We start from the raw sequence: 24,380 nt of genomic DNA on the forward strand, positions 1-24,380 counted from the left end.
ATACAGAAAGTACAGCGGAAGAAATGCCATAAAAAAAGACAAAAACTTTTCCACTAAGCGTATGCATAGAAACTTTTTACTGTGCTTCACTCTTAAACTTTGACTAATATAATTTAAGATGGGAAGCAATGCAGAAAATGCCCCGTATTAAAAACCCATTGTCAAAGAATTTGTGACTTCATCAAATCAAGTATAAAAACAAGTTGTTATGGTTTAAAAATCTTAGAACTGCCAGATTAAACAATTTTTAAGTAATTATAAGCCAGGAACCCTATCCTATGTCCCAAGTTTAGACTATAATATGTAAAATACCTCTTTACCAAATAAATACAAAAGCACCCTAAATATCTACAAAGATCTCAACTAAAAGTATTTTTAAAATTGTACTTTTTATGATCAAAATATAGAAATACACTTTAGTACAATATAGTATAATGTACTTAGATTAAAATATTTTCAATATTCTTTTAATGCAGAGATTCAAAGGTCAAAAAAAACTTTGAGAAAATTAAACAAAATTTATATGCTTTAACTAGCACAAAATTCATACCTTACAGGTGAGAGCAAAGGTCCATGTCTGGTGGGATTTTTTGGTGCTTACAGTAACTGACAGGTCAGGATTGTGCTCTACCTTTACTCCTTCTATACATTCACTAAGCTGAAAATAGACAGCAATTTATGTTATATTTTTATTGCTAAGGGTACAAACAAAATCCTTTAGCATGGAAAATAAATGTCAACAGTAAAGATGATAATGGAACTGTATACAGAGCAAAGTATTTTATACCTTCATTTTCAGTAACTTTGATAAGAACAAAATATAGTAAAGCTAAAGTAAAAGAGGGAAGAAAATTCACCACCACCACAGATCAGCACTCAAAAACTGCCTGAATGAAGACAATTAATACAGTACAGGCAAATCTCCAAACAAATGACTTAGTTCTGCTTTTTAACAAACGGGTCTACTACGGCTATTAAAAACATCATTCTATCAGAATCAAGTTCTTTGCAAAGAAGATAAGGAAATAAACCAAAATAGACATAATAAGTCAAACTCAAGTTCATTGTTTAAGACAAACAAAAAATAATGTAGCTTATTTTCCTCACCACTTTCTCAGGAGACAATGAATTCATCCACTTTTCTATCAAGGTTTCCATGTAACTGCCTGAGAGCTGTTTATTCTCATTTTGCTGTTTCAGTTTTATCAGCCGTGAAGCATATCTTTTCTGCCATTCTGCTAGTTCTTCCTGGGAATGTGCTGAAGTACACTGGGCACCATACCTACAGATTCCTTGCTCTAAAAATCTAAGTAGAATAGGAAAGACTGTTTTATCATATACTTTGTTGAACCATTTAAAAATAAACTCCCAGCATTTGCCCTCTGACTTCTTCATTAAGAAAAACAAAACTTCATGTGCTGAAAAGTCATATTTATCATACTGTCTTGTACAAATGAGGGAGAGGAGGTTTAGAGAACATTTACAACAGTTAATCAAAACATCAACTCCCCATATTCACTGACTTTCTTTGGAATTAGGGGATCCTAAGGCATAGGTTTTCATGTCTGCCCTCCAAAAGAGACACTGAAAAGTAGCTTCCTTGGTCATATAAGGACTCTATTAGACAATTCCTCTTAGAATTTTTTTTTTTTTTTTGAGACAGAGTCTCACTCTGTTGCCAAGGCTGGAGTGCAGTGGCACAATATCGGCTCACTGCAACCTCTGCCTCTCGGGTTCAAGCAATTCTCCTGCCTCAGCCTCCCTAATAGTTGGGATTACAGGCACCCACCACTAAGCCCAGCTAATTTTGTATTTTTAGTAGTGAAGGGGTTTCACTATGTTGGCCAGGCTGGTCTTGAACTCCTGACCTCGTGATCCACTGGCCTCAGCCTCCCAAAGTGCTGGGATTACAGGTGTGAGCCACCACGCCCAGCCAGAGTAGAATTTTTTTAAAGCAACACTGACATCAAGTGGATTTGCTGCTCACACACAGGTATACCCTACTTCCCAAAATGATAAGGACCTAAAGAAAATTTTCTACATATGGGAATTTCATTCTGAAAAAAAGTTAACAAATGATTAATTACCATTTTAAGGCTTTTACTTTTCACCTTTAAACATAGTGATTTTACTCTTTTCTACATTACTATTACCTACATTTCACTGAAAATACATTAACTTGAAGTTTTAAATAAATTTAGAATAAAAGTTTTATATTACAGAGTCACAAATTTATTCAAGTCATGTTAAATTCAAGGGAATAAATTATAAACGTTCATTTTAAAGGATACAGAGACAATATTTCTCAATGTTTATAACTGAGAAAATTCAACTGATAATTCAGTGATCAAAAACAGATAAAAATAAAATACTTTGTTTTTTTTTTTTTTTTGAGACAGTCTTACTCTGTCACCAGGCTGGAGTGCAGTGGCGCAATCTCAGCTCACTGCAATCTCCACCTCCTGGGTTGAAGCAATTCTTCTGCCTTAGCCTCCCAAGTAGCTGGGACCACAGGTGTGTGCCACCAAGCCCAGCTAAATTTTTTGTATTTTTAGTAGAGACGAGGTTTCACCATGTTGGCCAGGATGGTCTCAATCTCTTGACCTCGTGATCCGCCTGCCTCGGCCTCCCAAAATTCTGGGATTACAGGTGTGAGCCACCGTGCCCAGCCTTGATTTTTTTTGTGTGAGACAGAGTCTTGCTCTGTCGCACAGGCTGGAGTGCTGTGGCGCAATTTTGGCTCACTGCAACCCGCCTCCCGGGTTCTAGTGATTCTTCTGCCTCAGCCTTCAGAGTAGCTGGGATTACAGGTGCCCACCACAATGCCTGGCTAGATTTTGTATTTTTAGTAGAGATGGGGTTTCACCATGTTGGCCAGGCTGGTCTCGAACTCCTGACCTCAAGTGATCCACCCGCCTCAGCATCTCAAAGTGCTGTGATTACAGGTCTGAGTCACCACACCCAGCCCTGATCATTAATTTTAAAAAAAGTTTTAAATACCCTGCAAAATTATAGACAAAGCCAGTTTTTAAATAAAAATAACTAAAAAACTGATAAAAGGATCTTCTGAGAAAAAATAAAAATTAAACTAGAAATATAACTAAACATAAATATAATAAAAACTATGAATAGCAAAAAGATATTATATTACAAACCATTTTTCAATAGGAAAAAATATGGATAGTAAGAAATAAAAAAATGAGTATGTTTAAAACTTTTCCTGATGGTACAACGAAGTACTTGAACTTAAAGTTATAGTATTTATTAAATTCTCTTACACTTCAGAAGACACATTTAAAATCATCTATTTATGTTTCTTTTCAATATGTCTTAATGGGGCAAATCTTTGTCTTTCTATTGCTTGGCTTTAAATTATTTCCCTAAAAAGTGAAAGTGTTATATTCTTAATCTGTACTTCAAATCTTCTCATATTTCCTTTTTGTGTTCTATCTCTTTTACAACATAACACCACTAGAATTTTCAATACTTACACATTAGTTTCCTGACTATTCAATAATCAAAACCATATAGCAATTTCCTTCACTATCAAAAGCAATCTAAAGAGGTGGTGAGAATTTATATCTAGAAATCCCACCAGTTATAAGTTTTTACAAAAAGAACAAAGAATTCACCATTTTAAATGTAACTTTAATCATTCCTTCCACATTATTATTAAATTGTAAAACGTTAGCCCTTCAATATGAATTATTCATAAATTCTACATAAGAATTACATGAATATTTTTCAGAAAAGTTATTAAAATAATTTAACATTTCTTTATCTATTTTATGCTCTACTTTTTACATAAAGTACTGTCAACTTCAATCACCATACAACCTAAGTAAATTTCACATTAACAAATGACCATGGATAGGTGTGGTGGCTCACATCTGTAATCCCAGCATTTTGGGAGGCCAAGGCAGGAGGCTCACTTGAGCTATGGAGTTCTAAACCAGCCTGAGCAACAAAGTGAAACCCCAACTCTACAAAAAAATACAAAAATCAGCCAGGCTTGGTGGTGCATGCCTGTAGTCCCAGCTACTCGGGAGGTGGAGGTTGCAGTGAGCTGTGATCAAGCCACTGAACTCCCATCTGGGCAACAAAGTAAGACTCTGTCTCAAAAAAAAAAAAAAAAGAAAAGAAAAACAAAAGTAGGGAAATTAAGTTCAGCCATAATAATATAACCAGTATTATAAAAGACTACTGAGGCTGGGCAAGGTGGCTCACGCCTGTAATCCCAGCACTTTGGGAGGTCAAGGCAGGCAGATCACAAGGTCAGGAGTTTGAGACTAGCCTGGCCAACATGTGAAAGCCCGTCTTTACTAAAAATACAATAAATTAGCCAGGCATGGTAGCGCGTGCCTGTAGTCCCAGCTACTCAGAAGGCTGAGGCAGAAGAATCACTGGACCCTGGGAGGCAAGGCTGTAGTGAGCCAAGATGGTGCCATTGCCCTCCAGCCTGGGCAACAGGGTGAGACTCCATCTCAAAATAAATAAATAAGTAAAAAATAAAAGACTACTGAACAGTCTTAACAACCTGCATTTAGATCACTGTTGTTTAGAATTAAAGACAACACATCAATATTGTTTTGACTTTTATTATTTAATGATAATGACCGTTATGGCTTCTGTTTCAAATTGAAAATAAACCATTTTACCCTATTAGATAAGGAAAATTATCTGTCCTTTCAACAAGACATGTCATTGTTTAAAAAAAAAATTCACATTACCTTTTACACAAAGTATATTCCTCGCTGCTCGTGATTCCCCTAGGTGGTGGGCGGAAATGCCAACCATTACAAGATCCTAAGGAATAATTAGGATATAGTATTATCATCTGAGGCTAGCCAGTAATTCTGATATTCTAACATGTAAAAAAAAAAATACTACAATCCCTCCACATACATCATCCCATATGATGTAAAAAAGAATATTACATAGTTGCCCCTACCAAGAAAGTAATCTACCAATCAACTACATAAAACCTACGTAGAAATCACCCAAGAGGCAGTTTCGGCCAGGCACAGTGGCTCATGTCTGTAATCCCAGCACTTTGGGAGGCCGAGGGGACAGACTGACTGAGGTCAGGAGATCAAGACCATCCTGGCCAACATGGTGAAAGCCCATCTCAAAGTAAGGCCGAGGGGGCAGACTGCCTGAGGTCAGGAGATCAAGACCATCCTGGCCAACATGGTGAAACCCCATCTCAACAAAAAAAATAAATAAATAAGAAAGAGGCAGTTTCTTAGAAGTTAGTTAAATCGAGCTGGTGACTCTGACTCTGTCCTAGCACCTGATGGACAGGTTTCCAGTGCCATCTCTTCCCTAACAACTCAAGGCGGGTGGGTTGGCATATCTGTCATTTCTTAGGCACAAGAAGTTTGTCTATCAGGAATTCCTTCAGGAATGGAAAAAAAAATCACTGTATCCTGGAAGGAAAGCTTACATAATAAATTCCGCTACTGCATGGTGAGAAGAAGTTCCATATTATCACGTTATCATCCATGTTCCTTAGAAATTGTCTGACACATGTCACTGTAGAATGTAATCCTTTTTATAATTGAAATAAAGTTCAAAAAGTTGAGCTAAAAACACAGTATTTACTTACTTCTGAATACAGTGAGCTTTGATTTGTTTGGATAAGAGTTTCTAAATAAGCCAGGGAAAATAAGGATTATGAGAAAAAAAGGCTAGAGCTTTCTAGAGGTTGAGCAGCAGTAAGTTTCAAGGGACTTCCGGCCATTTTCTATTTCCTCACAAGTCACTATGCCCCCAGAAAAGGAAAAGAAAGATATTCAACTAGGTTGAGTTTAAAGCTGTGCTTCATCTCTTCCTAGCTGTGTGTCTTTGGGGCAACTAATAAACCTTAGTGTCAGTTTCATCACCTGTCAAAAAGCTGAAGAAGGATTCTAAGAAGTCAGTACATGTTTTGTGAAAGCCACTGCACATAGCACACAGCATTCAGCAGGCACTCAATGAATGTTCCTCTTTTCCCTTTCCTCTGGTGAGAGGAGAGGATAGAAGATCACAGGCTTTAATTAGGGGAGGAACAATTCAGCTTACAGATCAAAACTTCCAAAAAGTAATAACTATACTAGCGTAGGACAGAAAGAGAAGTCTTCCCTCTACCGATTGTTAAGAATGATGTTTAAATTTAGTCCTACGTGGAGGCAAGAAAATGAACTAGATGACCTCTGAAGTTACCGCCTACCTCCATTACTCCATTATTCTATGAAAAGGTGCCAGGGAGAAAATTCCTTTCATCTATACCTACTCCTTAAAATTAAAATTTTATGTTCTCTCCTACATCTTCACTTATATGTACTGTAACTCAGTAAATTTTCTCCCAATAATTGACAAAACAGCAAAGCCCATATTCACAGCTACCAGAAGCTACACAGAGTTTGGCACTTACCCTCATTTAAGTCTTCCACGTGATATCCAGAGAGGGCATTATTAGTTGCTGTCTGCAATTTTCCAAATGAAAGACATTTTTTAAAGAAGAAATAACCAACTGATACTAAACTAAATTTGAACATTTTCAACATTGAAACATAGGTGAAGTTGGAATACTCAGAAATTTTTAATAACATTAATATGTTCCAAATGATTTTTTCTTTTTCTATGTTAAACTATAATTAAATATGGAAAACATGTATTTGTGAGGCTCTCATTAAGGAAACTGATAGAGACCTCCTACACAGAAATTAGCTGGCAGCAGAAGAGAAGTCTAAGTCCTCAGTCCTGAACCTCATGGGGTAGCACCTTCCATCCATTTATTCATTTTACTCTCCTCTTCATAACACCCAGAAAATGTCTGATTACAGAGGTTCCTTTTCCCTTTTTTTGTTTCTTTTTTTTGAGATGGAGTCTTGCTCTTGTCACACAGGCTGGAGTGAAGTGGAGCAATCTCAGCTCACTGCAACCTCCGCCCACCAGGTTCAAGCGATTCTCCTGCCTCAGCCTCCTGAGTAGCTGGGATTAGAGGCACCCACCACCACGTGTGGCTAATTTTTGCATTTTTAATAGAGACAGGGTTGTACCATGTGGTCTCGAACTCCTGACCTCAGGTGATATACCCGCCTCAGCCTCCCAAAGTGCTAGGATTACATGCGTGAGCCACCGTGCTTGGCTAGAGGTTCCTTTTTCCTGCAGCTAATGGCATGCTACCGCTTTGGGGCCTGGAAGCATTTCCTGCCAGGTCCCTCACTCACTCTAAGATGAGCCCTTCTCCCACAGTAGAGTCCAAGGCTAAGGATCCACTCCCTCTAACATCCTCAGATAAATCCCCAATCTGCACTTTGGGCTGTAACTTTACCCTAAGCTCTATACCTCAAATTTCAACAAAGTGCCAACCATAGCACCCATAGCACTTTTTCTAAACTATTCTGTAGCACTTTACATGCTGGATCATTATCAGCTACATACAGATCTGCTGTCAGCAGTCTGTAACTGCCTTTCTGTAGTCCTGCACCTCTCAAAGTATCTGGTACATCATAATGGGTGCTCAGTAAATGCTGGATGAATGGGTGGATGAATGGGTGGATAAATGGATAGATGGTTGGATGGATGGGTAGGTGCAAGGGTGGGTGGGTGGGGGGATGGATGGATGATTTACCTAAGCACTTTAAATTCAATATGCCCAAAGCAAAATTCATTAACTTTATCCCAAAGTTGATCCTTCTTCAGTGTTCCTTATCACAAGTTAATGGATTCTTCTTACCCAAAAAGAGCCACCAAGCTGAAATTTTAAAAGCCATCTAGAACTCCTCCTCCTTCTTCTATCCTGCTGTGAATATTCTCCAATCTTTTTTTTTTTTTTTTTGAGCTGGAGCTTCGCTCTTGTTGCCCAGGATGGCGTGCAATGGCATGATCTCCGTTCACTACAACCTCTGCCTCCCAGGTTCAAGTGATTCTCCTGTTTCAGCCTCCTGAGTAGCTGGCATTACAGGCATGCGCCACCACGCCCGGCTAATTTTGTATTTTTGGTAGAGACAGGGTTTCTCCATATTGGTCAGGCTGGTTTTGAACTCCCAATCTCAGGTGATCTGCCCGCCTCGGCCTCCCAAACTGCTGGGATTACAGGCATAAGCCACCATACCCAGCCCAATTATTCTCCAAATCTTGTCTAAGCAGGTCTAGAATGCCTCTTATCTCTGTCTCTCCTCCCACTACCACTGTCCTAGGTAAAGCCCTCATTACCACTTGTCTCATTTATCCCTGAACCAACTGACAGCTTGCCAATCTTGCCCTGTATCAAGTCACCTCTGGGTCTTTACTTAGTAATATGGTTTGGCTGTGTCCCCACCCAAATCTCATCTTGAATTGTAGCTCCCATAATTCCCTTCTGTTGTGAGAGGGACACAGTGGGAGATAACTGAATCATGGGAGTGGTTCCCCCATATCGTTCTCGTGGTAGTGAATAAGTCTCATAACATCTAATGGTTTTGTAAAAGGAAACCCCTTTCACTTGGCTCTCATTCTTCTCATCCACCATCATGTGAGATGTGCCTTTCACCTTTCGCTATGATTGTGAGGCCTCCCCAGCCACATGGAACTGTGAGTCCATTACTTCTTTCTTTTATAAATTACTCAGTCTCAGGTATGTCTTTATTAGCAGCGTGAAAACAGACTAATACACTTAGCTATCCCTATCCTTTAAACTCAGTTCTCATACTTCTGCACCCCTGATTTCCCTGCAGAGGTTTTCCCTTTCCCTGACTGTATTTTCTGATAGCACTTACTGATCGCAGGCTGTCCTGTGTGCACATTAGCTATGTGCATCTCTGACTGACCTGCCAGATTGCTTTTCATGGACATCTCTGCTTTCCAGAGACTTGAACAGCACAGGTGCTCAGTAAATGTTAAACTGGATCAGAAGAAGGAAACAGTATCCCAAGATGAAATTTGGAATATCTTGTACCATAGAAAGAATGTCATGAATGCTAACTGGATATAAATGAAACAATACTATCACTATAATTTATATGTGGTTGATTAAATTGTACTTTTTAGGTTGGGTTTGAACTAAACACTGTAATATTGTTTCCACAGGAAAATGCCTTCTGATTATCAGTCAAGCGCTTACTAAGGAGTTTTTAAAGGCAACCCATTATTTTTTGTAAAATGAAGGGCTGCATAAAAGAATACACAGACAAACAAATAAATCAGGAGGAATTATTCATATTATAAGCATTCTATGCTGCTGAAAAAAAAAAGAAGCCATTAAAAGATCTCTTTAAATTCTCCAAGCAAGGTCTAGTGTGCCATTGTCACAAACTAGCCCTTAAAAATGATTTTATTTACATAACATATATAAATAGATAAGCTAAAAATTCACTGCAAGTATGAAAATGTTAAAGTATCTCCTTTTCAAAACCTATCAAAATAAATTTACCAAATGTGCAAGAAAAATAGTGGGAATAAAGATGTTTAGTAAACATTATTAAAATGTTATGGCCATAAAGTAAAGTCTAAAACACTTATAACTGTTGGAGAAAACACCACGCAGTACATTTCAGCAGTCAGCGCCTGCGAGAATCAGTAAGGACCTGTGTGGGCCTGTGCTGATACTGCAGCTCTCAGTCTCAAGGCGGGATGTGGGGAGCAGCACATGCTCAGCGGAGAGCTGGTAAAGTAAGGCACCCAGCCTGGCTAAGTATTTAGTCGTCCTGGCTTTTAGGTTCCAAAGTGTTATGTTTGTTTTTTAAACACTCTTTATGTGCTCACACTCCAAAACTAAAAGGCTACAGTTTATCATCATTAATCTTTACTGACACCTTCAGGAAAAACAGCCAAAGATTACACTGCTAGAACTGTAAATTCAGCATCTAATCTATTAATCAGATATGTTCAATTTTACTAAAGAATATTCACTAAAGAATACTTGTTTTTGTTTTTATAAATCAGCCATTAGTTCCAGGTCTTTATTCTCATCTATTAGCATTTACAAGTTAAATACCAGCTAAGCCCAATCTTTAAATAACAAATCGTTGCTATTTTTAAATTTGTCATGTGCAATAATAAATAAGGGTAGTATTATTTGCTAGCTTTTCCTAAATGGTTATCTTTTAATAATATCAGTTCACTAACCAAAAAGACTACTACTCTAGTTAGATATAGAAAAAATTACAAGAACTTAAGTCACTTCTTCCAAAAGTATAGTCACAAAAAAAGAGTGAAGTGATATTTGTGGCCTTACATGCAACAGGATATAGATCTGGAATGGAAAAGGAAATCCACAGGAGGTCAAGGTTGACACCAGCGTCTCTGCAAACCCCTCTCTGTCTGTCTGAAATGCCCTCCACCTCACTCTCCATGAGACAAGCACCTTCTCAACTCTCAGCTCTTCACTGTCTCAGTCCCTGACCACCAAATCCAGTGATTTTTCCAGCAGAAGAGTTTGTTCTTTTCCCTCATACCACCTACCTCTCTGTGAATTATACCTACAGCTGTTTTAATTCATTTATTTGTTGTCTGTCTCCTTCCTAAAACTTTAACCTCCAAGAGGACAAGAACCATGTTCAGTACTGTATCCCAGCAATGAGTATAGTACCTAGAACATAGGAAGTGCTCAATTCTTGAGTAAATAAGCCAATTAATCACTTTATGTGGGCTTCCACTTATGACAAAAGCTGATGAAATGGCTATTTTTTAAATAGGACATCTAAAAATAAAAATACTTTTATATGCCTATATGAAGAAAAGAAATTTGAGACTTACAAAGCTAGGTGCCTTTTACATGCCACTGTTGTTCCTGGCCTTCCATGCATCCTCCAAGTCCTTCACTGGAGCACTTTTTTGTTCACTATTTACCCTGATACACATTATTTCCATCTCCTAAACCATTTCCTAAAGACAGTCCTTAAGGCACAGACTTCTGTCAGTTGCTTTAAAAAATACAAAAGGAAGGCCTGGCATGGGGGCTCATGCCTGTAATTGCTTTGAGAGGCAGAGACAGACAGATCACTTGAGCCCAGGAGACCAGCCTGGGCAACATGGCAAAACTCCATCTCCACCAAAAATTAAAAATAAAAAAATTAGCCAGGTGGTGGAGTGCACCTGTAGTTCCAGCTACTCAGGAGGCTGAGGTGGGAGGATCACCTGAGCTGAGGGAGGTCAAGGCTGCAGTGAGCCAGGATCACACCACTGCACTCCAACCTAGGTAACAGAGTGAGACCCTATCTTAAATAAATAAATAATAAATAAATAAGGCTTGAAGGGTATCTCATTTTTAATGATGGCATTTCATTTTCTAGTATCCAGAAGTAGCTAAAAACTAAAATTCCCCAATCATCTTGCCATTTGTTGTCCAGAGATAGCTAATAAGACACCAGTTCTGTCCACTAGGCAGAGAACAGAAGCCTGGCACACAGAAGAGCCATGTGAAGAAGCAGTGTTCCAAGAACAAGACTATGGGTTACAGGGGGTTACAAGAGAAGGCCCCACATGGAAGGCCCCACTACGCCACCTTCACAGCCTTGCCTTCTTGGCTGATGCCACAGTGGTTTTCCAAATTTTCATACATAATGCTTACTAGCCAGATTGAGTCAAACTCTTCCAAATAGATCCACTGAAATGGTCTTACCTCTGTTTCTGACAGAAGTGTTTTTAGTCTTGTCAAATCCTTTGTTACCATCCCATTCTGAAAGGGTGAATAAAAAAGAGAAAAAACAATTTGCATATTAGTTCTTTACTATGGCAACTTAGCTCAATTCCTCCGTTGTTTCTGAAATTTATTTTTTAAAAAAAAGTTATCTCATCCCTCATCACTACTACCATTAACCGTAATAACAAAGCAACACATCTATGAGGAAAGTTAAAAAGTTTAACAGGAAAAACTATACAGAGTGCCTTTCCTGGTAAGTAAAACCACTGTATTCACCTTACATTAATTAAAATTAAGTCAAGAAAATTTTAACAACAGTACCACTGTGAAGCAAGATAGCATAATGAAAAGGAAAATAACCTATAACTGTTTTTAACCTTTTCCCTAATAAGCTTATATGTACAAAATGGTGAATTCAGCCATGATTCAGAAAGATTCATATAAGCTGTTCACACCACTTTAAAAATGTCTCTTTAATACAACCATTGAAGGAAAATACTTTTCTGAAATCTCAATTTCATTTGAGATTTAAAAGCAAATTACTTTTTACTAGTTTGAGATTTAAAAGCAAGTTACTTTTTACTAAAACAGGTAAAACTGTAATAAACTTATATAGAAAAGCCCTTTAATGATAAAATCATCTTAATAACAAAGAGATATATTCCTTTATCATCTATTTAGAACTAAATAGCTATATAATTTCTCTATGCTACTACATTTAAGCTTTTAAGTTCATTTCTGAATCTGGTGAAATCAAAAGATACTGCCCAACTTAAACATAATTAAACAATTCACTGCACAATAATTCCTTAGAAAATAACTATCCCGAGATAGGCCAATACATTACACTCAACAATATACCAAGTACTTTCCTAACTTCTTGTTTTTTTTTTTTTTTTAATTTTGAGATGGAGTTTTGCTCTTGTTGCCCAGGCTGGAATGAAATGGCGTGACCTCAGCTCACTGCAACTCTGCCTCCTGGGTTCAAGCGATTCTCCTGCCTCAGCCTCCTCAATAGTTGGGATTACAAGCATTTGCCACCATGCCCAGCTAATATTGTATTTTTAGTAGAGACGCTGTTCTCCATGTTGGTCAGGCTGGTCTCGAACTTCCAACCTCCAGTGTTCCACCCGCCTCAGCCTCCCAAAGTGCTGGGATTACAGACATGAGCCACTGCGCCCAGCCTCCTACCTTCTTTTTTCAAACCAAATGTATTTATTTAATATTTGCAGTAAAAACACAAATCTGCCCCATAATTGTATCATCTATATCAATTCAGAAGAATAGGTAAAATATACGGAATTCACACAGCATAGCAAAGTTTTTTTTTAATTATGATTCTTGAAAATTATCAACATTGTTTTTCATTATGATTCTTGAAAATTATCAACAGATTTCATAAGTTACCAATTGGTTAAAAAAAATAAGATTATATATCTTTTGTTCCACTTTCTATAGATTATCAATTCCAAAGTTTTGAAAAGTAGCCTTTCAACTATCTCAACAAAAAAAGCCAAAAAATTAAATATAGTGCTGAGCACGGTGGCACATGCCTGACCTGTTGTCCTAGTTATTGAGGGGGTTTAAACAAGATCACTTGAGCAGAAGAGTTCAAAGCTGTAGTACACTATGATCACCCCATGACTAGCCACTGCACTCCAGCCTCAACAATACAGCAAGATCCCGTCACTTTACAAAAATCAAATGCTGGCCAGGTACAGTGGCTCACATCTGTAATCCCAGCACTTTAGGAGGCTGAGGCGGGTGGATCACTTGAGGTCAGGAGTCTGAGACCAGCCTGATCAGCACCGAGAAACCCCATCTCTACTACAAATACAAAATTAGCCGAGCATGGTGGTGCATGCCTGTAATCCCAGCACTTTGGAAGGCCAAGGACAGAGGATCGCTTGAGCCCAGGAGTTCAAGACCAGCCTGGGCAACATAGTAAGACCTCGTTTCTACAAAAAATCAAAATTAGCAGGGATGGTGGTGCGCATCTGTAGTCCCAGCTACTCAGGAGGCTGAGGCAAGAGGATTGCCGGAGCCCAGGAGGTTAAGGCTGCAGTGAGTCGTGATCACACCACTTCACTCAGCCTAGGCAGCAGACTGAGACTTTGTCTCAAGATCCTCATGAATTTTGCTTTCTGACAGGAAAAACTAAGAGAAAAAAAATACACTTTTTTCCCCACAATATACCTAAGAAATCAAATAAAGAATTTGTTTTCAGGCATTCAAAATTAGAGCTTATCAACATACCAGGGACTCTCCTGTCAGTGACTTGGCAAGAATGGTGGATATAGGTTGGAGCTTCCCTTTCAGCTGCATGCAGCAAAGCACTGCCCGGAAGGCATCATCTCCCTTAGCCAGTCCTTCTCCCAGCACTGCCATGAAAGAATAGCCATTAAAACCACATGGCATTTAATACACATTTTTCTTGATTATAATATTAACACACTCTCACATGCATGGCATTTTATATCCTAAAAAAGTAACTTCAAATACTAGAGGGAAGCAGTAGTGTTTCTGTACTGTCCAAAACATGCATATAAGGACAAAAAAAAACCTGTGGCCATGAATATACCGAACTTACAACCAGTTGAGATCAAAATCACAAGGAGAATCAATCCTAAAGCTCTTGAGGGGAAAATACTGTTCAAGCTATGAATTCTGGGTGAATGAGGGTTTTTAAATTACAGACTTAGCTGAATAAAGTTCTCATGTTTTTTACAGTAGCATAAAACCAGGTGCCATTAAAATGAATAAGAATAGAAACTGCAAATCTCAACTAGATATTCCTAAGCAATTAAGAATTAGTCTTTATCAAATCCAACAAGATTTACTAAGAATCCAATTGTCTAGTGGCCACAGAAAACACTACCTAAATTGTTTGCAATGGTTTGCAGATTTAACCTAATACAAGCATGAGGATCACATTTCTAATGAAACAGAATATATTCATTTTTATGTGATGTCATTTGAGATGATTTCTCATAGCAACTGCTAATGGTTCAACTAGTAAAGCAATCTGTATCCTTCTCTGCATTGCTAAGTCCAAGATTCTATTATTAGTTTGTACATACTTTAGCTTCCTTTGCAAGAAAATAATTTGCTGAAAGAAAATATTTTAGAAATTATTTTAATTATTTCCAAGGAAATGTTTTAAATACAGTATAACTAACATACCATATATTTAAAGTCCACTGGATCTGTTAATAATATATTTTTGTTATGAATATGCCTTCTCATATTGATTTTTTTATTACACAAACATTATAAAACTAATAACATTCTACATAAAAGTTCATCATAATCTCACCACTCAAAGTTTTCATTTATTCATTTTCTCCAATTCTGATCAATATTCACATAATTTTTATATGACTGTAACTGATGCCAACTTAAGTTTCTATTGTTTTTTGCCCTCAGCATATTCAATATTTTCCATGTGATCAGAGTGCTTATATTTATCATTTTGTTGGCTATATAATGTTCTATCAAGCAGATACATCAATTTAACACTTCCTTTGCAAGGTAATAATTCCAATTATTAACTATTAAAAATAACACTGTAATAAAAATATTTTACATATATCCTTTATTGAATCCGATTACTAAATTGAAAGTTGCAGTCTTTCTGCATTTAACAGGGTTTTATTCAATTATTTTTAGTTTGGGCAAACCTGTTGTTTCAATTCATCCATATTACAGATCACGCATCTTCTCAACAGTCACTAGATAGTTCCAATTAAGTGAAATACTCCAATAAGGTATCATTAAGAATGTCTGGAGTGTCTTATAGAGTTCCAAGGTAAGTAAGTGTTCATCTCCCTCAGATCTTACTATTCCTAAAACTATTCAAATCTGATGTTGGGCAAGTTACTTTATCTGACCCTCAGTGTGGCCATCTGTAAAAAAGAAACATGTATAAATTTGCCATTAAAGATTAAATGAGATAATACAAGTAAAATGCTCTTGCCAGGCATGGTGGTTGACATTTGTAATACCAGCATTTTGGGAAGCCAAGGCAGGCAGATCACCTGAGATCAGGAGTTCAGACCAGCCTGGCCAACATGGTATAACCCCATCTCTACTGAAAATACAAAAATTAGTGGGTATGGTGGCAGGCAGGTGTCATCCCAGCTACTCAAGAGACTGAGGCAGGAGAATCGCTTGAACCCAGGAGGCAGAGGTTGCAGTGAGCTGAGATCATGCCATTGCACACCAGCCTGGGCAGACAATAGCGAAACTCTGTCTCAAAAAAAAAAAAAATTATTCTGAAGAAAAATGACACTTCTACTAAGGTATGGATTAAGTTAGACTGCTAAGCCTGTTTCCTCTCCTATAAAATGGACGTGACAGTAGCTACTTCATAAGGTTGTGGTAAAGATTAATTATGCTAATTATAAAAGTATCTAGCAGTCTCCTGTATAAGAGTTCCCTACATATTACCTTCCCCTTCTAAAAATTTTAGAGCAGTACTGAGCACTGCTGAGGAAATATCCTAGTTCATTTTTAGTAACTAGGATATTAAGAAACTAGTTGTCAAGAGCTGAAAAATGTTTGGGGGAATGAAAAAGTCTAAGAATATTTCAACCTCATATGATGATGTCATACTTAAAGAGTATTAAATCATATAATATTTTAAAAACACATTTCATAGATCTTTGGTTTTGTACGAGGTATTTGCTGAATTTCATTTTGCAAAGTTTCTTCCATTATATTGCTATAAGAATATCTTAATATTTGTCACATTTCTGTTCCCCTTTTTTCTGTCTCTCTTTCAGACAAGAAGCAATACTGATATACTTTCTTCCTGTTTCCCTTACATGCAGGTCGATTTATGTATGGGAGGATCCCATATCAAAAACTATGGCATACAAATAATCAATAATTATAGATAAAAACCTCTCCTGCTACTGTATCATATAACAAAATTAAACTGCAATGCTGCCAATCTAGTTCCTTATTATCTTTATTATCCTGAAAAAGCTTGGGAAAAATAAAACGTATGGCCTATTGTATTATGAAACTTGTCTCAGCTATAATAACTGAACTTGCCAAAAGAGATATCATTAACAATCTAATCTTGAACAATTATAAAAAAGTTACAGCTCCTTCCCATTAACTATGTGTGAGATTCTACTGTGAGCACGTAACTGTTCTCAAACTGAATTGTTCCTCTCTGTTCACTAGGAGGTACAAAGGAGGACTTCTGTCAGCTTGCTGTATATCTGCATCCAAGTCTCCACCCCCTTTCATTCATAACTTTTTGTAATATTTTCTAACACTTGAAATATGTCAAACTTAGAATGTTTTGAACTAGAAACTGAGTAATCTTAAAGGAGTAATATTCCGTTCAACTGTTTTAGCAAAATCTGTCTTTGTTGGGATTCAGTAGCCTCTGGCTATCACAAGGCAAGGATTAACAATTAAAGTGCAATTCTCCTTGCTTGTAAACAATTACCTACAATAAGGAAAGCAATCTTAAAACAAGCTTATCGTAAATGCTGATTATTCTCTATTGTATTCAGTAATATGACCATACCAGGTTATTTTTTTTCTTTTTTTGAGACGGAGGTTCGCTCTTGTTCCCTGGGATGGAGTGCAATGTTGTAATCTCAGCTCTGCAATCTCCACCTCCTAGGTTCAAGCAATTCTCCTGCCTCAGCCTCTCCAGTAGCTGGGATTGCAGGAATGCGCCATCGCGCCCAGCTAATTTTGTATTTTTAGTAGAGATGGCGTTTCTCCATGTTGCTCAGGTTGGTTTCAAACTCCTGACCTCAGGTGATCCACCTGCTTTGGCCTCCCAAAGTGCTGGGATTACAGGTGGTGTAAACCACCATGTCTGGCCTTTTTTTTTTTTTTTTTTTTTTGAGATGGAGTCTCACTCTGTCACCCAGGCTGGAGTGCAGTGGCATGACTTTGGCTCACTACAACCGCCACCTCCCCAGTTCAAGCAATTCTCCCACTTCAGCCTCTCCAGTAGCTGGGATTACAGGCACATGTCACCACACTCGGCTGATTTAAGTATTTTTAGCAGAGACAGGTTTTACCATGTTGGCTGGGCTAGTCTTAAACTCCTAAGCTCAGGTGATCCACTCGCCTCAGCCTCCCAAAGTGCTGGGATTACAGGCATGAGCCACTGCGCCTGCTCTAGGTTACTTCTTTTATCAAATCCTTAGTTATTTCTGAAATGTTTTATTAAAGAGTTTAGCCTAATCAAGGTATTTTTTCCAAAAACTTTCCTGAAAATTTTTTTCATTACCATATAAACTAAATCCTTAGTCAGTAATTAAATAAAATGACTCACTGCTTAGATGTAATCATGCTCTCAGAACTAACACTTCAGGAACTGAATTTAAAATGAAAATAAAGGCCCAGCCTGTAATCCCAGCGCGTTGGGAGGCTGAAGCATGAAGATCACCTGAGGCCAGGAGTTTGAAACCAGCTTGATCAACATGGCAAAACCCCGTCTTACCACAAATACAAAAATTAGCCAGACGTGGTGGCGCATACCCGTAACCCTAGCTTCTTGGGAGGCTGATTGCTTATACCCAGGAGGCAGAGGGTGCAGTGAGCTGAGATCACCCCACTGCACTCCAGCCTGGGCGACAGAGCAAGACTCTATCTCAAAAAAACAAAACAAGCAGCATGGATGGATCTTAAGAGGATCATGGTGAGTGAAAAAAGCCATTGAAAAGGTCATATGCTATGATTCCATTTCTATAACATTCTCAAAGTGGCAACATTAGAGAGATGAAGAACAGATTAGTGGTTGCCAAGGGTTAGGAATGGTAGTAGGGAAGGGTGAGTGAGTGTGACTGTAAAGGAGTAGTACACTTCCTGAGAAAGAAACAACAAAAACGGAAGGTTTTTAAAAAAAAAAATTGTAAAGGGCAGGAGGCAGCACAGGGAGATGTTCACGATGATGGAGCAGCTCTGGATCTTAATTGTGTTGGTGGTTAAATCAATCCACACATGATCAAATGGCATCAAATACACACACTCCTGTAGTAACGTTAATTTCCTGGTTTTGATTTGGAGCTAGAGTTATGTAAGATGTTCGGTGAAGGGCACATGGGACCCCTCTGTACTATCTTTGCCACTTCCTGTAAACCTATAATTATTTCAGAATAAAGAGTTTAAAATAAATAAAGCACTTACACATATTATTATTATTATTATTTTTTTTTTTTTTTTGAGACGGAGTTTCGCTCTTGTTACGCAGGCTGGAGTGCAATGGCGCCATCTGGGCTCACCGCAACCTCCGCCTCCTGGGTTCAGGCAATTCTCCTACCTCAGCCTCCTGAGTAGCTGGGATTACAGGCATGCGCCACCATGCCCGGCTAATTTTTTGTATTTTTAGTAGAGACGGGGTTTCACCACGTTGACCAGGATGGTCTCGATCTCTTGACCTCGTGATCCACCCGCCTCGGCCTCCCAAAGTGCTGGGATTACAGGCGTGAGCCACCGCGCCCGGCCAGACATATTGTTTTTTAAAAAAAACAGTTAACATAACTGGATCTAACAAACAATGAATTAAGACATGTTGTTGAGGCTGGGTGCAGTGGCTCACATCTGTAATCCCAACACTTTGGGAGGCTGAGGTAGGAGGACTGCTTGAGCCCAGTAGTTCAAGACCAGCCAGGACAACATGGCAAGACACCATTTCTACAAAAAAATAAATAATACAAAAATTAGCTGGTTGTGGTGGCACATGCCTGTAGTCCCAGCTACTTGGGAAGCTGGGGTGGGAGGATCACCTGAGAGCCAGAAGGTTGGCAAAGTTGAGGTGAGCTGTGATCACACCATTGTACTCCAGCCTGGGTGACAGTGAGACTCTGTCCTGAAAGGAAGGAAGGAAGGAAGGAAGGAAGGAAGGAAGGAGGGAAGGAGGGAAGGGAGAAAGAAGGGAAGGAGGGAAGGGAGGAAGAAGGGAAGGAGGGAAGGAGGGAAGGAGGGAGGGAGGGAGGGAGGCAGGGAGGGAGGAATGTTGTTGAACTGCATCCCTATTTTAAAAGCCTGGGTAATTAAAAAAACACACACACTGTATAGAAGAACTCAGGAGCTTAAATACTGACATTCTTGTGTCCACTACATTAATATAATTATTTAAATGATCCTGAGGCTCAATTTAATACAACTCTTTTTGTGCCTGTTTTCCAAGTCTGTTACGCTGAAGGAGATGAAAATGTCTGCAAAACGCTGAAACATACACAAGTAGTAGTTTAGGATAAAGAGAAGCAGCATGCCCTTTCAGATCAGAAGGACTTCAGTTCAAAACCACAGTTCCACTCTGGACTGGCTCTGCACTCTTAAGCAAGTAACTTAATTTCACAAAGTCTGTTTGCTCATCTGTAAAACTGGAATGATAATACAATTTGACTAAATAACATATATCAGAGTGCCCAACCCTGAGATAATTCTAAATAAATAACATTATCCTATTCACTAAATATTTTTTCAAAAAAACTGTTTAATTATCACAGAAACTATTTAATTAAAACTCTTCTGAGGGCCAGGTGCAGAGGCTCACACCTATAATCCCAGCACTTTGGAAGGATGAGGCAAAAGGGTCGCTTGAAGCCTGGATCACTCAAGACCGGCCTGGGCAACAAAGCGAAACCCCATCTCTACAAAAAAAATACAAAACAAAAATGAATCAAGTGCGCTGGCGCACACTCCCTTGTCCTAGCTACTGGAGAGGCTAATGCGGGAGGATCACTTGAGCACAGATTTCAAGGCTGTAGTGAGCTATAATCTCACTGTACTCCAGCCCAGGTAACACCAGGGCATGGCATCTCCAAATAAACAAATAAATTCTTCTGAGAAGAAAGGTAGTTACAGATACCACTTCTTCCCCCAGAGAGAGTGTAGAAGTTTCAATTTGCCTTTTCTAACAGTCAGCCTCTTTAACAGGGGTTGCTGATTACTGAATCATTTACTTCACAGACCAAGTATCACAATAATAAACATCAATAGATGACCCAAGCCCCTTTGTTTGTAACAATTATTTCTTACATTAACAAAACTCTCAGCTAGGGTTTACAAATCTTACAGTCTCATAAAAAACTTTCATTGATGTTTATGATGATTAAGTTTAACCTACACATTACAAGTGGTACAATACTCTTAGTTGATAAGATTACTTTCTTTTGATTTTACTTTCTTCATTTACCTCATTCATTTTTTTAGTGTAAAAAATTTTAAGTTTCCTATATAATGACTATTTCAAAGTCAAAAATAGAACCATTATTTCATGAAAGTTTCTGTGTTATGCCAAATACAACTGATGTTCAGATAATCAAAAGTGACTTAACTACCCTACTTATCCAGTGGTTGCTGGCTTGGCAACCATCACTATCCAGAATACAACAATGAACTTGGAACTGAAACCCAGGAACTTAAAAAGATGCCCTTGAGTCCTAACTCAGAGTCTGTTTACTCTTTTTTTTTTTTTTTTTTAGGAAGAAAGAAAGAAAGAAAAAAAAAGGAATGAAGAAGAGGAAGAAAAAGGAAGAGAAAGATGGAAAGAGAACGGGAATATTGCTTTATTGCCCAGGCTAGAATGCAGTCTAAAAATGGGAATTGAAAACCTCTTTTATGCCAATAATTGTGCTTAACAATGGAGACAGGAAGGAATAAGGGAAGAAAATAACAAACAAGCAGCCAACCAATATTTCATTTAAACCTATGAAATGCTATGCAATTATTGAGGAGTGATTTACTTGCAATTATGTAGTCACTTTTGGAATAGGTGTGATATGGTACTGATAAGAATGTATGTTTTGTGTATTTGAAGTGGAGAGTTCTATAAATGTTTATTAAGTTTACTTGTTCCGGGTCTGAATTCAAGTCCTGGATATCCTTGTTAATTTTCTATCTCGTTGATCAGTCTAATATTGACAATGTGATGTTACAGTCTCCCACTATTATTGTGTGGGAGGCTAAGTCTCTTTATAAGTCATTAAGAACTTGTCTTATGTATCTGGGTGCTCCTGTATTGGGTGTGTGTATATATAGGATCGTTAGCTCTTCTTGTTGCATTGTTTACTCTTATTGAAGCAGAATTCCAACTTTAAAATTTTATAACCTTAAATCAGTTCCTGGTTTAAACAAATCAGTCATTTAAAAAAAAAAAGGACAGAAAAACAGGTAAATCTGATTATGGACTGGACTTTAGATAGGTTAGGGAATTATAAGGGAATTACATCAATTCTATTATGTTAATAATAATATTTTGGTTATGCAGTCTTGGTCTTATTTTTTAGAGAGGCATACTTTAGTATTTAGGGGTAAATGTCATGATGTCTTTAATTATTCTTAAATATTTCCAAAAAAATAAATATGGCAAAACATTAGTTGTTCAATCATAGCTTTGAGAATATGAATGTTTATTACATTATTTCCTCTACTTTCCTGTGTGCCTTATATTTTTCATAATAAGAAAGAAATGCTGGCACAGTGGCTCACACAGTAAATCCCAATACTTTGGGAGGCTGAGGCAAGCAGATCACTTGAGGTTAGGAGTTTGAGACCAGCCTGGCCAACATGGTGAAACTCCGTCTCTACTAAAAATACAAACATTAGCTGGGCACGGTAGTAGGAGCCTATAATCCCAGTTACTCAGGAGGCTGAGGCAAGAGAATTGCTTGAGCCTAGGAGGCAAAGATTGCAGTGAGCCGAGATCACGCCACTGCACTCCAGCTTAAGTGACAGAGCAAAACTCAGTCTCAAAAGAAGAAGGGAAGGGGGAAGGGAATGGAAAAGAGGGAAGGGGGAATGGAGAAAGGAGAAGGGGGAATGTAGAAGGGGGAAAGGAGACAGAAAGGGAAAGACTGTTTTTTAATTCCATGATGAAGACTACTAGTCTAATTTCCTAACCCACAGCAGGTCAGAAGCTGCAAATGGAGAAGAGAGGGAGAATAGCTGCAATGAGGCATGTTGAGAGTTGCAAGGAAAGCAAACTGATAGCCTGACAGTAAGAGAATAGACATCAAGACTACATTGTAAGGCCAAGGCGGGCGGATCACTTGAGGTCAGGAGTTCAAAACCAGCCTGGCCAACATGGTGAAACCCCGTCTCTACAAAAATACAAAAATTAGCCGGGCGTGATGGCAGGTGCCTGTAATCCCAGCTACTGGGAAGGCGGAGGCAGGAGAATCGCTTGAACCCAGGAGATGGAGGTTGCAGTGAGCCAAGATTGTACCACTGCACTCCGGCCTGGGTGATAGTGCAAAATGCTGTCTCAAAAGAAAAAAAAAAAGGACTGCAACTGTATAAGAAGTCAACGGTCTGGGCTGCTTAAGATATGAGCTATCCATGGCAATCCCTGGAAGCATCTCAGCAGTACAAAATACTATAACAGAGACTGAGGTTCTCATCTTGCTTTTTATTACTGTCTAACCATAGTATTTCATTTTACATAAAAATGTTACTAAAAGTTAAAAAGACAAAAATTACATGTAATAGCAGAATTCTACAACTACCAATATACATGTATAATACTGGCCAATCTTTCCAAATGTCTATTTCAAATAAAGGACTTTGTATATACTGCTTTTGCATTTATTAAAAAATGACCATTTTCCAAGTTCTTATCACATAAAGGGGAACAAGGAATGTGTAGAATGTAATTAATGAAATCCTTCCTTATTGCAAGCTAACCTATTTTTCACTTTTACACAAGCACTGCAATGAACACCACTCTGCATACATTTTTTTCTCTCTTTTGGATTATTTACTTAGGATAGTATCCCAGAAATGAGATTAGTGGGTCAAAGGGTATAATATATTACCAAGCTGCATTCCATTCCATACTCCACCAACACCACAAGAATATACTTATTTCACAACAACAACTTTATCTTAGGCATTGGTTAAACTTATATTTTAGTGATTCAAAAGTTGTGAAATAGCGCCTAATTTTAAAATGCTAAGGAAAACAATAAAATAATGCACCATTTGTCCATATACTCCTTCAGCATTTATCTTTGTATGACTTTTCATAAGCCATTGAACTTTCTAAGACTTTTGTTTGTACATCTCCAAAATAACAAGACTGTATCAATTTAACCAGTACTCAGGGCAATGAAAACTGAAGAAAGAGGAAGTATTTCTGACACACGAGATTGGCAAAATTTCAACACCAAGAGGTTTCAATGACAGATTACAGAGACTGGACAGTCTCTAATATCGCTGTGGGTGTATGCATCTGAAAATAATCTGACAGTGTCTATTAAAATTATTATTAAGTATATGTACTCCTTAACCCAGAAATCCAACTTTTAAGACTATCCTACAGAAAAAAGGGCAACAATAAGAAAGAACATTTTATTACAGGATCGTTTATAATGACAAACCAGAAAACCAGAACCACCTGAAAGCCCATCAATATGGGAATGGTTGAATAAATAGTAGCATACCCACACCATGGAATATTAAGTAGGAATTGGAGCCAGTGTATAAATTTAGAACAATATTCATGATATATTGACATGTAAGAAAGCAAGGTGCTAGGTGATGATCACATTATAACTTAAATTTTTAAAGGGAAAACCCTCTTTATGTATTATAAGCATCTGTGTTTGTCACTATAGAGAAAGGCACAGAAGACTTTTCTCATACAGCAAACTAATAACAATAATTTCTTCAGATGGGGGGAGGAGAGATTATTCTCTTCATATTCCTCTGCATTATTTGACTTACTACTATTTGCTCAATGTAATTTTAAAATTCCCATAGATAGCAGGGATTTTTTTTTAAAGCAAAA

At 37.9% G+C, this 24,380-nt stretch overlaps 1 protein-coding gene across 4 annotated transcripts in view; it reads right to left on the minus strand.

Moving 5' to 3' along the window:
* The window catches only part of HELZ (helicase with zinc finger), a 172,473-nt gene that overhangs the window by 120,244 nt on the left and 27,849 nt on the right, over positions 1-24,380 (minus strand). For all 4 annotated transcript variants that reach the window (XM_021670872.2, XM_021670873.2, XM_021670871.2 and 1 more), the window contains 6 exons: positions 13,865-13,989; positions 11,588-11,644; positions 6,416-6,467; positions 4,731-4,806; positions 1,108-1,306; positions 551-658 (listed from right to left, as the gene is read on the minus strand). In XM_021670872.2, coding sequence (XP_021526547.2) covers positions 551-658; positions 1,108-1,306; positions 4,731-4,806; positions 6,416-6,467; positions 11,588-11,644; positions 13,865-13,989 — 617 coding nt within the window. The remainder of the gene's footprint in view (positions 1-550; positions 659-1,107; positions 1,307-4,730; positions 4,807-6,415; positions 6,468-11,587; positions 11,645-13,864; positions 13,990-24,380) is intronic.

This window comes from Aotus nancymaae, unplaced genomic scaffold, assembly GCF_030222135.1.
Source record: "Aotus nancymaae isolate 86718 unplaced genomic scaffold, 86718_ANA_hifiasm-v0.15.2.pri h1tg000089l, whole genome shotgun sequence".
Classification (NCBI taxonomy): domain Eukaryota; kingdom Metazoa; phylum Chordata; class Mammalia; order Primates; family Aotidae; genus Aotus; species Aotus nancymaae.